The sequence below is a fragment of the Miniopterus schreibersii genome, assembly GCF_964146895.1.
Source record: "Miniopterus schreibersii genome assembly, chromosome: 11".
Classification (NCBI taxonomy): Eukaryota; Metazoa; Chordata; class Mammalia; order Chiroptera; family Miniopteridae; genus Miniopterus; species Miniopterus schreibersii.
This window is the reverse complement of record NC_138111.1, coordinates 65,054,460-65,070,505: the sequence shown is the minus strand read 5'-3', so window position 1 is coordinate 65,070,505 and position 16,046 is coordinate 65,054,460. Positions and strand designations below refer to the sequence as shown.

The following is a 16,046-nucleotide window of genomic DNA, read 5'->3' as shown; positions in this document are numbered from 1 at the left end:
GGGGTCAATTCTCCAAGAAGGTATAAAAATTCTTAACATGTATGCACCTAACGACAGAGTCTAACTTCATTAGTCACAACTGATGGAATTAGAAGGAGAAATAGATGAATCCACTATCATAGTTGGAGACTTCAACAGTCCTCTCTGAGAAATGGACAGAGCCAGCAGGCAGAAAATCAGTATGGACATAGCTGAACTTAACAAATCATCAATCAATAAGATAAAATTGGGCTCTCTTTGGTTCGACATTTTAGCGAAGCTGCGGTGGCAGCAGCTGCTCTTCAAGTTTCAGGAAGCTGCCCAAGGATGACAAGAAGAAAAATGCCAAGAAAGACAAAGACCCAGTGAACAAATCAGGGGGCAAGGCCAGAAAGAAGACGTGGTCCAAAGGCAAAGTTAGGGGCAAGCTCAATAACCTAGTCTTGTATGACAAAGCAACATATGACAAACTCAGCAAGGAAGCTCCCAGCTATCAGCTTATAACCCAGCTGTTGTCTCAGAGATTGAAGATCCACAGTTCCTTGGCTAGGTCCGCCCTTCAGGAGCGCCTTAGTAAAGGACTTATTAAACTAGCTTCCAAGTACAGAGCTCAAGTAATTTACACCAGAAACACCAAAGGCAGGGATGCTGCAGCTGCTGGTGAAGATGCATGAACAACAGGCCCCACCAACTGTACATTTTGAAAAATAAAACTTTATTAAATCAAAAAAAGGTATAATCGGCATATTTAGACTACTTCATTCAGTAACAGCAGACATTCACCAAGATATAACTCATTCGTGACCATAAAACAGATCTTAACAAATTTATGAGAATAGAAATCATACAATATCTGCTCTCAGACCACAATGGAAATAAATTAGAAATCAATAACAGAAAACTAACTGCAAAATGCCAAAATACATGGAGAGTCAATAACACACTTCTAAATAACATATGGATGAAATAAGAAGCTCAAGAGTAATTTAAAAATATTTTGAGCTAATTAAAAATAAAAATACAACTTATCAAATTTTGTGGGATACAGTGAAAGCAGGGCATAAAGGGAAATTTATAGCACTTCATGCATATATTAGAAAAAGAGGAAAATTTAAAATTAATCATTGAGGCATCTTCTAGAAAAAGGAGAGCAAATTAAGTCCAAAGTAAGCATAAGAAAAGAAAGAATAAGAGTTAGAACTGAAATCAATGAAACTGAAAACAAGAAATCAACAGAGAAAATCGATGGAACCGAAGATGGTTCTTTAAAAAGATCAATAAAGTCATAAGCTTCTAGCCAGGCTAACTAAAGAAAAAAAGAGAGGACATAAATATCCAAAATTTATGAAGAACTCATATAGCTCAACATCACAAAAAACAATCCAATTAAAAAATTGGCAAAGGATCTGAATAGACACCTCCAAAGAGGCCATACAGATGGCCAATAGATATATGAAAAGAAGCTCAATGTCACTAATCATCAGAGAGATGCAAAATAAAACCACAATGAGATATCACCTCACACCTGTCAGAATGGCACCATCAACAAATCAACGAAAAACAAGTGTTGGCGAGGATGTGGAGAAAAGGGAACACTCATGCACTGTTGGTGGGAATGCAGACTGGTGCAGCCACTATGGAAAACAGTATGTAGTTTCCTCAGAAAATTAAAAATGGAGCTGCTTTATGACCCAGCAATTCCATGACTGGGAATATGCCTGAAAAAACTTGAAACACTAATTCAAAAGAATATATGCACCCCTATGTTCATTGCAGTGTTATTTACAGTATTCAAGATTTGGAAGCAGCTTAAGTGCCCATCAGTAGATGAGTGGATAAAAAAGCTGTGGGACATTCACACCATGGAATACTATTCCACTGTAAAAAAGAAGGAAATCTTACTTTTTGCAACAGAATGGATGGACCTGGAGAGTATTATGCTAAGTGAAATAAGCCAGTCAGAGAAAGACAAATACCATATGATTTCATTTACATGAGGAATTTAATGAACAAAATAAACTAACAAACAAAATAGAAACAGACTCAGATACAGAGAACAGACAGACAGCTATCAGAGGGGAGGTGCCTGGGAAGGTGGGTGAAATAGGGTGAAGGGATTAAGCAAAACAAACAAACAAACAGGCAAAAAACCCAACAACTCATAGGCAATAAGGTGATTATCAGAGGGAAAGGGGGGTGGGGCAGGTAGAAGAGAGTAAAGGGGTGATGAAGGATGCTGGAAGGAGAGTTGACTTTATGTGATGAACACACAATACAATATACAGATGATGTATTATACAGAATTTGCATGCAAAGCCTATGTAATTTTGTTAACCAATGTCACCCCAATAAATTTAATAAAATTTAAAAGTATTTTTTAAAGCCAAAGAGAGAGAAAGAGAAAGAAATGAAAAAGAGGAGATGACCAAAGATCCCATGGACATTAAAAGGATAACAAAGGAATACTATGAATAACTCTATGCCCACAAATGTGATAGATGTGATAGATGAAATGGACCAATTTCTCGAAAGACACAATCTGCCAAAACTCACACAAGAAGAACTAGATACTATGAATAGCTCTATATCTATTAAAGAAATTGAATCAATAATTAATAAACTTCCAAAACAGAAAACACAAGGTCAAGATAGGTTCCAGTGAATTCTACCAAACATGTAAGGAAGAAATAATATAAATTCTCTAAAATCTCTTTCAGAGGATAGAAGCAGAGGAAATACTTCTTAATTCATTCAATGAGGTATTACCCTAATACCAAACCCAGACAAAGAAGTTACAAGAAAAAACAACACTGCAGACCAATATTTCATGAACATAGATGCAAAAACCCTCAACGAAATATTAGCAAATCAAATCACCTAAAGTATAAGAATTATATATCATGAACAAGTGGGATTTATCCAGGCACACAGTCTGGTTCAACATTTGAAAATCAATAAATGCAATCCATCACATCAACAGACTAAAAAGGAAAAATCAAAATCATATCAATAAATGCACAAAACACATTTGATAAATCAATTCATGATGCAAACTCTCAGTAAAGTAGGAACAGAGGGAAACTTTTTCGACTTGATAAGATCTACAAAGACATACAAATAACATTATACTTAATGCTGAGGAACTCAAAGTTTTCCCACTAAAATCAGGTACAAGATAAGAATATGTCCCCTCTCACCACTCCTTTTCAATGGCATACTAGAAATCCTTGCTAATGCCATAAGGCAAGAAAAGGGAATAAAAGGTATACAGATTGGGAAGGTAGAAATAAAACTATCTTTGTTCATGGATGACCAGATCATCTATGTAGAAAATCCAAAAGAATAGATTACAGGATTCAAGGTTAATATACAAAAGTCAATTGCTGTTCTGTATGCCAACAATGAACAAGGGGAATTTTTTCTTTTTGTTAATCCTCACAAGATATTTTTCTATTGATTTTTAGAGAGAGTGGAAGGGGGTGGGGTGGGAAGAGAGAGAGGGACAGAGAGAGAGAGAGAGGTTGTCTCCCCCATGCCCTCAGACTAGGGTCAGGGATCAAACCTGAAACCCAGGTACGTGCCCAAAACCCTTCCATGCACAGGCCGACACTCTAACCACTGAGCCACGCTGGCCAGGGCCAAGTGGAATTTGAAATTAAAAACACAATGTCATTTATATTGGCGTCCAAAAAATGAAATACTTAGGTACAAATCTAACAAAATATCTACAAGATGTATATAAGGAAAACTACAAAACTCTGATGAATTAAATCAAAGAAAAACTAAATCAATTTTATGATCATGAACAAGAAGACTCAATATTGTCAAGATTCCAGTTCTTCCCAACTTGATACAAATCTATAGATACAATGCATTCCCAATCAAAATCCCAGCAAGTTATTTTATGGATATCGACAAACTGATTCTAAGGTTTATATGGAGAGACAATAGACCCAGATTAGCCAATGCAATACTGAAGGAGAGAAACAAAGTCGGAGGGTGGGCTGTCCAACTTCAAGACTTACTGTAAAGCTGCAGTAATTAAGACAGTGCGGTATTGGCAAAAGAGTAGACAAATAGATCAGTAGAACAGAATAGAGAGCCCAGAAAAAGACCCCCATAAACATAGTCAACTGATCTTTGACAAAGGAGCAAAGGTAATGCAATGGGACAAAGATAGTCTCTTAAAAAATGGTGCTAAAATAAGTGGACATCCACAGGCAAAAAAATAAATTTCAGCATAGACCTTACACCTTTCACAAAAATTAACACAAAAGGGATCATACACCCAAATGTAAAACTGTAAAGCTTATAGAAGATAGCATAGGAGAAATCGTAGACGACCTTGGGAATGTGATGCCTTTTGAGATACAACAACAAAGACACTATCCATGAAAAGAAGAATTGATAAGCTGGACTTTGTTAAAATTATAGACTTCTGCTCTGGGAAGGGTCATATCAAGGGAATGAGAAGAAAAACCATAGACTGGGAAGAAATATTTGCAAAAGACATCTGATAAAGAACCGTTATCCGAAATGTACAAAGAACTCTTAAAACTCAGCAATAAGAAAACAAACGACCCAATTTAAAAAATGGGCCAATGACCTTCACAGACACCTCACCAAAGAAGATATACAGATGGCAAATAAAGATACGAAAAAATGCTTTAAACAATATGTCATCAGGGAAATGCAAATTAAAACAACAATGAGTTACCACTACAACCTGTCTGAATGACAAGAATCCAAAAGACCGACGCCACCAAACTCTGCCGCAGTAGGAGCGCTCGTTCATCGCTGGTGGGAATACAAGATGGACAGCCCCTTGGGAAGACAGCTTGCAGTTTCTAACAAAAAGAAATACATTCTTACCATTTGATCTGGCAATTGCATTCCTTGACATTTACCCAAAGGATCTCAAAACTTACGTCTACACAAAAACCTGCAGAAGGACATTTATAGTAGTTTTAGTCATAACTGAAAAAACTTGGAAGCAACCAAGATGTTCTTCAGTAGAGGAATGAATAAATAAACCGTGGTCCACCCAGAGAATGGGATATTATTCAGGGCTAAACAGAAATGAGCTGTCAAGCCACGAAAGACAGGGGAAACTTAAATGCACATTATGACGTGAAAAGCCAACCTGCGAAGGCTACGTCCTGTATAATTCCAGCTATGTGACATCTGGAAAAGGCAAACCTATGAAGACAATAAAGTGGTCAGTGGTTTCCAGGGGTCCAGGTGGGGGAGGGGAGAGGTGGACAGCCAGAGCACAAAGGATTTTTAGGGCAGCGAAAAACTCTGTATATTATAAAGAGAGACATGTCATTGTACATTTGTCCAAACCCATAGTATGTACAACTGCAAGAGCGAACCCTAAACATGTATGGACTCTGGATGACAATGATGTTCTAAGGCAGGTGCATCCTTGGTAAGTCTGTGCACTCTGGTGGGTGCTGTTGATAATGGGAGGATATGCATGTGTGGCTGCAACGAAATGGGAAATCTCTATACCTCCTTTCAATTTAGTTGTAAACCTAAAATGCTATAAAAAACAGTCTTTAAAAAAATTAAAAAGCAAAAAGCAGAGTACTATGACAATACAAGTAGAAGGCCCATGGGAACTACAAAATTAAAATTCGGGTTTAACATATTCCAGTCCCACTTTAACTTTGTGTTTGTGTTTGAAGAATGTGTGTAGCACTTTATATTTTTTACACATTGAAAACTGGACTTGGTATAACTATGTTGTAGGAAAGTAGAAATTGCTTCTTTATTTTCCGTCTTTCTCTTCTGTTATGGGACAAAGTGGACGCTTAGGCACCAAGCTGGTTCCACTGGTGTGTGAGAAAAGGTGGGTGCCGTCTGCAGGAGCCAGATCCCTTCACGAAGCAGGGTAAAGGGCACTGTGTGTTCACTGCGCAGCACGTAGTAAGTACTGTAGTCCAGTGGGGACCAGCGTGCAGATTTCTTTTAACATTTTGATATAATTGTGTAATATTTTTGCTTTTTTACCTGATGACATTGTTTCTTATAATAAAACATTTTCTGATTGAAAACTTTAAAAAAAGCATATGTTGGGATTACTTGAGAGAATGTATGCAAACATCTGAGCAGAGCTGCTGACAAAGATGTGGATACTCCAGTCACATCCAGATCCTTGTCTTTGGGTGGAAGGCCCTGGCCCAGGGGTGAGATTGCCTCAGCCGTCAGGAGGGTCTGCTTGTCCTTACAGACTCAGGCTCGGGTCTGCGAGCATCTTTCACTGAGCAGAGCAAGGCCACAGACAGCTGTGTGGTCACCAGTGCGTCAGTGGCACTGAAGTCAATGTGAACTGGAGGCGCTTCTCCCTCCCTCTGGGCTTTGACCTCAGCTGCTCTGAGGTTTCCCCCTTGTGTGCCCTGAAAGAACTTTGGCATTTGCTGAAAGGTCATCAGTGGCAATTTTAGATCATTGGGTAACTCGAGCTTCTAACATTTCCATGTAGCTGCAAGGAGTAGACTGCTACACTCCCTGTCAGCCTGGGCTCGATGGTGGCAGGGACAGCAGACCCTTCCCCTGGTGACCCACATTGCTCCCCCCTGACCCCTGCATCGTCCAGTCTTTCCTCATTCTTCACATCCGCAGTGTGCTGGACACCAGTGCTTCTCCCCGTAGTTGTTTCAAAGCAGGGGTTTGTTTGTTTCACCGCCAATCTGTTGTGGACAAACACTTTTATAAAGCAAAATAAAAAGAATCACTGGAAAGGTCAATAAACACGTGAAAAGATGCTCAGCATCACTGATTATTAGGGGAATGCCCATCAAAGCCACAGAGGCTATCATTTCCCTGAGCTCATCAGAACGCTATTACCAAAGCCAGAAAATAACAAGAGTTGGCAAGGATGTGGAGGCACTGGGACCCTTGCGCACTGCTGACAGCCACATGGAAAGAGGCATAGTGGTTTCCCAAGAAATTAATTACAGAATTACCATATGAGCTAGCAGTTCTCCTTCTGGGTGCGCCTCCTAAAAGAATCGAAAGCAGGGACTCAAAGAGATATCTGTCCAACCACACTCAGGGCAGCATTATGCACAACAGCCTAAGTGCCCACTGACGAACGGATGGCAAACAAGATGTGGTCTAACGGCGAACGTGGCTCAGCCTCAAAGGGAAGGAAAATCAGGCAGATGCTACAATGTGGATGAACGTGGGAGATATTACGCTAAGTGAAATAAGACAGTCACAAAATACAAATATTACATGATTCCACTTATATAAAGTACCTGGAATAGTTAAATTCATAGAGACAGAAAGTAGAAATGTTGACTACGAGGGGCTGGGACTGAGTGGGAATTATTGTTTACTGGGCACAGAGTTTTATTGAGAAGATGAAAAAGTTGTGGAGATGAATGGTGGTCGCAAAATAATGCGAATGTACTTAGTGCCAATGAACTATACACGTAAAAGTGGTTAAAATGGGAAAAAAATCCTGGAAATAATGAAATTAAAAAAGTTATAAAATATGGGCCACGATTATTTAGTGTTAGATTGCAATCTCATTTAAAATTAAATTACATTTTATTGTTGAATTTAAGTTACATTTTAATAAATATGATCAGAAAAAACATGACATTTGAAAAGTGTTACAGAAATTTTTAAATACTTTCCACTTTTCTACTTACCTGATCATGGACCAGAACAGTCTGCAGACTGTCCATGATCCACTTGTATTTTGCTTTACAGTAAAATGACTTTTTAAAAATGGGTAGTTCTGTGAATTTTAACACAAAGATTCCAGTTGCCGTCACCATAGTCAGCATACCGATCAGTTCCATGAGGCAAAACACTCCTATTTTCTGTCCCCTCCCCTCACTCCTAGCCCCTGGTAACCAAGGACCTGTTTTTATCTCTATAATTATGTCTGGTTGAGTATATTATGCAGATGGAATCATGGAGCATGTAGTGTCTTGAGACTTGGCTTCTTTCACCACCACAGTGCCTTTGAGATTCATCCCATTGCTACATGTAACAATAGCTTGTTCCTCTTCACTGCTGAATAGTATTCCATTTTATAGATCTACTATAGTTTCTCCAGCACCCTTGAAGAACATTTGTGTGTTTGCGGTTTCTGACAATTATAAATAGAGCTGCTATAAATATTCGTGAATGAGCTTTTGTGTGAATGTACATGTTCATTTCCGTAAGGAAGATGTGACATCCACTCTGCATGACATTGCTTTGCACCAATCGCATGAGAAACCCTTCATCCGATGACAATGTTAGATTTCAAAGGAAACCTGGAAACCAGTCAGCCAGGCCCCCGTCTCCATCTGGCAGTCATTTACTGGTGAGAGCCAGCTCCTCCTGTGATTATGTCCCAAGAATCAGGGCTGAACTCCCATGTGAAAGACAGAGCTCGGCTATTTGTTAATGGCAACATGACTCATCAGGATCAAAGAAAGTTTCACTGGACAGTCCTCACAATTCCTGGAAGCTCTAGGGAAAGAAAACGAGGGTTTAGATGTGGTTTAGATGCTGGTGATGTCAAAATGAAGATGCTCTGGCATAGAGGTCCCTCCTAGAGAGCTGCATCTTCCTGCAGCTCTGGCACAGTCCAGGCTCAGAGAGGCGGCGGCCTGCCGCAGCGCCTCTGAAGAGCACACGTTTCCAGAGCAACCTGACGTCCGCCCTGGACGGCAGCGAGTCTCTGCACCCGCCGACGGGGCGGCAAACACGTTCGATGCTCATTCAGCTCTTGCGGCAAGAGAGCGCCCTGTGACACGCATCTGGCCCATTCTACCTACGTGGAAGTCCACTGGGGTGGGAGCTGGAGTGTGTCCTGGGAAATTTTTTCTTTTCTAGGCTCTTTCTCTCCTGTGTGGGTCTTCAGCGTGGGCTAGATGTTCAGAGCTGAGGTGGCCATTTCGTGCCCATGAAATGACAAGCATGGGGGCAAAAGCCAGCACCAGGGATCACAGAGAAGACACAGAGGCCCCTTATGGAACTTTTGAACGACTAAATGAATGCCAGCAGCCACCTCCGAGTGAACTTGAGAAAACAGGGGAAAAGTAAACCCCCACATATTTAAATCACTCTAAGTTTCCTATTACTTGTAGCTAAATACATTCTAATTGAAATAACTATCAAAGGAAAAAATCAAATTGCAAAGCAATGTGCATATTCTATTTTGTAAAATGAAATTATATACATACATACATATACATACATAATAGTTATATATACGTAAACATTTGGAAGGGTAATAATAGCTGACAGGTATTGAGCACCCACTGTGTGCCGGGCACATCCTACCACTTTAATCCTCACAACTGCTCTATAAGGCAGATAGATGTATCGTTCCCCCAATTTCCAAGTGAGGAAACTGAGGCTTTATACAAATTGCAGGTAACTAGCCGGGGACTCAGAGCCAGGTCTGTCTGTCCCCAGAGAAAGTGCTTGGACCCCCCAATGCAGCCCCCTATTACCAGAACAGACTCCCAGCAGCTGTACGGCAGTTATATCTAGGGAATGGGTTGGGGGGTGGGCTGGTGGTGAGGACTTTTTCTCTTTCTTTATATACTTCTGCAGTGTTTCCTTTTCAATAAGCAAGTATTATTTTTGTTATAAAAGTGAAAATCTAGAGAAATTGATAAAATAACCCTGGTGCTAAGCACTATGCTAGGAATAGAAATTATTTCTTCCAGATTTGGATATCTATTATGGACATCCATCCTGTCATACACACTTTTTGGAAATAAAAAGCATCCTTCAAACTTACATGAAAGAACCCTGGCTGAGGTCCCAGATTGCATTACTCGATTATGTCACCTACACCCCAGATAAGCTATCTGCCAATTTGCTTTCTATAACCACAGGGGAGTTGGGTTCTGCAGGAGACAGATGTGAAGAGTCCTTTTCAGTCCTTGAATAAGAGAGTTTTATGGATCATTTTTTAGTGGCTGGATTTCTCATCTCCCACCTGTTACTAAACGGTTGCTTCCTAGGATCCTTAAAAACAGGAGCTCATCAAGAGAAAGTAGGCCTGCGTCCCTGGGCTTCCCGGTTCTATTTCCAGCTTGGCAGCCTTTCGGAGAGCCACTGCGGACAGATGTCCCGAGGGCTTCCCAGTTATCTCCATCACGTGGGCTGGGCACTTCTTAAAGGGCCTGGGCCAGCTCTGCTACCACGGAGCTGCAGCTCTTGGAGATAAACAAGGATTTCTGCAGAAAGAAAAGAAGGGTTTGGAAAAGTGCCCGCCACGATGACCGACAGAAGCCCCTTCGAAACGGACATGCTGACCCTCACCCGCTATGTTATGGAGAAGGGTCGCCAGGCGAAAGGGACAGGGGAGCTCACGCAGCTGCTGAACTCCATGCTGACGGCCATCAAAGCCATCTCCTCGGCCGTGCGCAAGGCAGGCCTGGCCAACCTGTGAGTCCGGGAGCAGGTGCGGGTGCGCAGAGCTGCGCGCACGGGCCAGGCCCAGGCGGGGTGCGGGCAAGCTGCAGGCCCTTGGCAGGAACTCTGGTCAGAGCGCTTTGCCTGTGTGCCCTGGACAGAAGTTGCCTCAAAGTTTGTCACGTGTGCTTTGATAAAGGGGACTTTGACTAGTTTCAAAAAGGAACAAAATACTTGGAGACATGCTATGGAGGGGAAAAAAAAAAAAGATATATATATATATAAAATTTTTCCAGTTGCCATGTATTGCAATGGTAACCAGCTCAGTGGCTTGTTACATTAAAGCACTGAATTAGCCTGACTTTCGTATTTGCGTTCTCACTGGCACAAAGCAGCAGCCAGGAGACTCTTTGGCCCCTTGCAGGTGGGAGCCTTTTGTCATGACCTTTGCCAATACATTAGGAGCTAGGAATCGTTTACAAAATAACCTCCCAGGGCCCCAGCCTACATCTCCTTTCTTACCACTGAAAGGAGTCTTTGGTTTTTAAAACAGCTTTTTAATTTCTCCTCGGGGACGCCTTATCTTCTCCACTCGGTGGGGAGGAAGCTGGGCGGATGAAATGCACAGCGTCCTGCCCTTTGTTCGCTTTGGTGCTTTATCGGAGCACTGAATGGGGCCAAGTTCAGGCCATGGCCGCCCATCAGCACAGCCCAGTGTTCAGTGTAAGTCTGTAAGAAAAACAAGCCGTCTTCTCCGGACTTCCCTTTTCACTGTAGTCATTCCAGCGGAGGTCCTCCTGGCAGGTGAAGGGACATTATTATTATTACTCTAAAATGAAGAAATAACAAAGTCCAATATTAAAATTTTATTATTAACAGTTTAGCCCTTTTAACACAAAAAATGTGATAGCATTATATGACAAGCTGTAATTATCACAAGATAATTACAGAATTAGTTATACAAGCTTTTGTGACCCAGTAATAGGACCCCGGTTAAGATGCCTTATGACCAACTTTTCCCGCTCCGTGTGTCACTGTCATTTGGAGCTGATGGCCAAGCTCTACACTTAAGGGCCTTCACGAATGTGGGGTGCAGCCATTTGCCTCTTCCTGCTCCTGCCAGACGATGAGGCCTGCGAGGGACAGAAGTAGTGACCTTGCCTCGCCCTGTAAGTGGGCCCGCTTTGCTTAGTGCCCTTTCCTGCTCTCATCCCGTGTTATTCACCCAAGTCCGCCGGGCGCCTGCTCTGGGCAGGGCGCTGGGCTACGCAGCGGCTGCCGTGGTCGGGTTGCGCCCATCGGCCGCAGAACTGACTCTGGCCGTTGAACGCCCAGGTGAAATGGACTCAGGAATTGGAAAATTAAGGTGCTCATCTGACTTTCTTTTCCTTCCATGTGATCGTGGGCAATGATCTTATTCTTGCTAGAACCTCAGTTTCCCCACTTGCAAAATGAAGGATACTGACAGCTCCTAACTTGCAGGGTTGTTGTAAGGGTTCGTGAGTCCGTGAGGTGGTGATTCCAACCCTAAAAGCTCAGTCAATGCCTTTGTCATCATAGTTCAAAGCCCAGACCCGGGAAACGCGCCCGCTGCAGACTGACCACCAGGTGGCAGGCGCGGCCCGCGGAAACAAGGCCTCAGGATTCGGCATTTCTCAGGGACTGAACTGTCCTCCATCTGGTAGGAAGTCCGCATTCTGCCCATTCAGACAGCATTCTTCCCCTTTTTTCTCTGTAAAAGACACAAAAAGTGGCAGCAGGAGAAGCCCATTGGCTGGAAATTCCTTCTTTCTAGCAAGATGCTGAGATTATTTTAAGAGGCCCCAGGATTGCTTCTCAGAGAGCTGACCGGTTGCACTGTCCCAGAGGAATTCTGCTCAGGAGAATGGGACTTTTCACATGTTCCTGCCACTTCCCATTTAGGGGCCTCAGGTCCCTCATCCTCTGCTTCCTCTTTTTTGAAGACATTTCTATGCACAGGCACAACTTAAAAGTAATCAGAAATGTTCGTGTTTTCCTGCCTTTTTCTCACTCCTTGCTGTAGGAAGAAGGGAAGGCTAGACTGCCTCCCCTGAAAACCTCTCCGTGGCTTTTCTTGTCAAAATAGTTGAACCTACCACTTAGAAATGGTCAGGAAAGCTTTAGTGCTAGTTTAAAAGCTGGAAGGAACTGTCTTGTGGGTGCAAAACACCCCTTCACCCATGCTCTCACTCGGAGCAGTTGTCAGGCAATCTCGTTGTGAATGAGCCTCCACTCCTTCTGGAAGGAGGGGTGTGGGCGTGGGTGTGGGTGTGGGTGTGGATGACACAGCAGGAGCCCAGCACCTGGAGGGAGGGTGAGAGGGCCTGTTGAGGGGTGGGTAAAGGTGTGGTTTGGGGGTATTGGGATGCCGTTTGCAAGCACAGGACAGAGAACCTGTTTTTCAGCTTCGCCCACCACAGGCCTTGGGAGCCCTAGCTCTTCATTCACCAGTAGCAGCCACCTCAAGAATCTGCATTAAACAAGAAGCTGGGTTTAAGGTGCCTTTAAATTCCAATGCAAAATAACCCAGCTTTGCTGTTGTTGTTTGCTTGCTTTTATTCTGAATCAGGAGCTACACTCTTCCGGGCCAGGCTAACAGCATTGTTTTCCAAGGCAGCGGGCTCATCACAGCAGACATGAGGTGATGGGGGAAGGTTGTGGGGGAGGGGAGAGGCTGTCAGTGGGAAGAGGTTGGGAAATTACTTGTTGATAAATCCCAGGTTCTCAGCCCTGGCTACCTGTTAGGCCACCTGAGGATTTTGTCAACAAATAAATGGTGTTAAAAAGGGAGAGGAAGAGAAATTACTGCCCTGCCTCCTTTTACACCATTCAGTGGACATGTATTGAGCATCTCCTATGCCTCTGGATACTGTGGAAATAAATACAGTAGCTACACCTCTTGCCTCAATGGGCAGATAATCTAGCTGGAAAGACATTCCCATGAACAGATTGTGAGCCGCTGTGGACTGGATGGCAAGGGTGTGCCTGGCTTGGGCTGGGAAAGTGAACGGGGACCAGGGAAGCTTCCAGAGCGGGCCAGGAGGACCAGCAGGGAAAAGCTGACAGTGTGGGGGGAGTATTCCTAGGGGGCGAGGAGCATCATGAGTGAAGGTGAAAAGGAGAGGAGCAGCTTGCTGGGTGCTAGTGGCCACAGGACCTTTACAGCGGTTGGAATGCAAAAGGCTTGTGTGGAGTGGTAGCCGTGTGGCTCTTGGGTGAAAGAGCATGGGGGTGGGGCAGCAAACCCAGGGGTTGGTCATAAGGCAGGTGTGTGCTTGGAGGCTGAGACTGGCCAAGTGAGGGTGAGAGGCCCAAGAGACAATGCCGGTGTGGGAACAGGTATTGCTGGTGGGGTCTGAAGGGTTCCCCTTCCACTGTGGGGATTCGGGAACTCTGGACTGCCAAGTGATCTGATTCAAACATTTGGAGGATCCCTCCCTTGAGGGTGGAAGGGGTGAGACCTTTGCATATTAATACTCTAAAACACAAAGACTCTAGATAGAACTTTATAACAGTGCTCTTTCTGTTACTGCTTGAAAAGAGATAGTGAAAAACCATATTAAATTAGTTAAGTCAGTCTCCAAATTTCCTTCTTATTCAAGTAACACCACTTATGGCAGGACAATTTTTAATTCAGCACAGCAGGCCACTATTTGAGGATAAATAACAAATATTGAAATTCCAGGGCTGGAAAGTCATGGTTCTTTACTTTTTTGGAGTCATTGATTGTAGCGTTGTCTGACTTTGTAACTCTGAGTCTTCACCAGCTAGTGCTCAGGGCAGGCTTGAGTTTAGCAGGACTGGACTCTGGTTAGCACGCTGGGAGGAGGGGCCCAGGACAGTATCCCGGAGGCCGAGAATCACTGCTGGGGGACGTGTCATACTTGGTCTGTGCTTATAATTTGGAGACTCCGGAGTCATAAAGGGAAAGGCAGATACACAGGTGGTGTGTTAGTGTCTGGACTTGTTTGTTGCAGCTCAGGATCCTTCACTGATGTCGGTCAACTTTTTTTTTTGTCCTTAGGTATGGGATTGCGGGCAGCGTGAACGTGACTGGGGATGAGGTGAAGAAACTGGACGTGCTGTCCAACTCCCTGGTGATCAACATGCTCCAGTCCTCCTACAGCACCTGCGTGCTGGTGTCAGAGGAGAATAAAGAGGCGATGATCACGCCCAAGGACAAGAGGGTGCGTGTGGAAGGTGGGGGTGCGGTTCTGCTTGTGTCCACTAGGTGGCGATACTGAGTCGAGAAGACTGTTGCCTCGCATTTCTTGTTTCTGGGATTTTCCTCTATTGCTTAGATTTTTATTTTTGTTTGTTTTCCGGAAACAGTTGCATACTTCTTTAGTTGGAAGTCTTATGCTGTCTAGGAAAAAAAGACTCCATAGCAGGGCAGTGAGTCATTCAGGAAATAAATCCGAGTGATTTATGGAGATGCCTCAGTGGGCGGGTGTTGGGGGAAAACCCCAAAGCCTACATTCAGGATCGATTCTAAAGAACTGACATGTAGCCTTACTAAATTCCTAAGAGCTTTAATAGGAGAAACTTACAAACATAGGCAAAGCAGCTGCTCCTAGTGGTGGTGGCCAGGTGTAAATCCACACCCTCCTAGGACAACGTCTCTTTCTATAGGGGGTTACTAGTAAAACCGTATGATGGGCAGTCACATAGACCACCAGAAAGCACAATGCTTTTCTAAGTTAGCAGATAACATCAGGTGGGTATCCACACTCTTTACATTCACTAACCTCCTTCCTGGGGCCTGGTGTTTATCTTTGGGCCGCCTTCTGGCTTTCTGGGTAGTCAGCCAAGCCTGAGGCTACAGAGAGTTAGACAGTCACAGAAGGTTAAACAGAGAGTCCAGCACTTCCCAGACGCCTTAACTGCTGGGGACATATTGCATCTCTGAGCTCCCCTGCAGCGGGGTTCATGGATTTGTGTTTAACGTACCCGTCAGTAACAAGTGCTGGCATTTGGGGGTAAATTGAAAATCATCAAATTCAGTGAAGAGCAGAGTTCCTGGGAAGAGCCTTACTATATAGCCTCTCGCTTTTCCCCTCCCCACTTCTACTCCCCCCCCCACTTTCTCAAGGGGGTTATGGTTTCAGCAGAGGTTGCTTCATTCCTGACACACTGTCAGACTAACATAGAAAATAAATCATAAGGATGGTGGCTGTCTTGCATTAATACAGTGGTCAAGTTTGTTAGTGCAGGGCACAGCTGGGAGGGGCCATGTCCACTCTGGTTTCATGGGCAGTTTACTGAAGAGAGAGGTTGCTGGTGGCCAAAAAAAGCCAACCATGTTCAGCTGTGATACAGTAACACAGAATAGATGCTGGGACTATTGGCCCTCAATTTATTAGGGACAAAGTGCCATTTCTTTATGATTAGTTGGTAGGATGGAAAAGGTAAAACCAAATTTATTAAGCACCTACTGTATGTCAGGGACTGTGCAAAGCACTTTACTCTTCTTGTCACCTAATTTAAGCTAAATCACACTTTTTCTTTTCATTTTCAACTTTCACTGATATGACCTTCAATTCTTTCTCCAGTCTAATCTACCACTTTCTTTCCTGGCTGGCCTGAGCTACACAGGTCTTCATGCGGGTTCTTGAATACTTTCAAGAACGTATATGTTCCCATTTACGTTCCTTAGACACTTTCCA

At 43.4% G+C, this 16,046-nt stretch overlaps 1 protein-coding gene across 1 annotated transcript in view; it reads left to right on the top strand.

The window, feature by feature from the left end:
• The first annotated feature begins 10,027 nt into the window (after positions 1–10,027).
• FBP2 (fructose-bisphosphatase 2) overlaps positions 10,028–16,046 on the top strand; it is a 38,008-nt gene continuing 31,989 nt past the window's right edge. The window contains exons 1-2 of the mRNA XM_081150475.1: positions 10,028–10,392; positions 14,405–14,567. Of these exons, the coding sequence (XP_081006601.1) occupies positions 10,223–10,392; positions 14,405–14,567 (333 nt within the window). The 5' untranslated portion in view covers positions 10,028–10,222. The remainder of the gene's footprint in view (positions 10,393–14,404; positions 14,568–16,046) is intronic.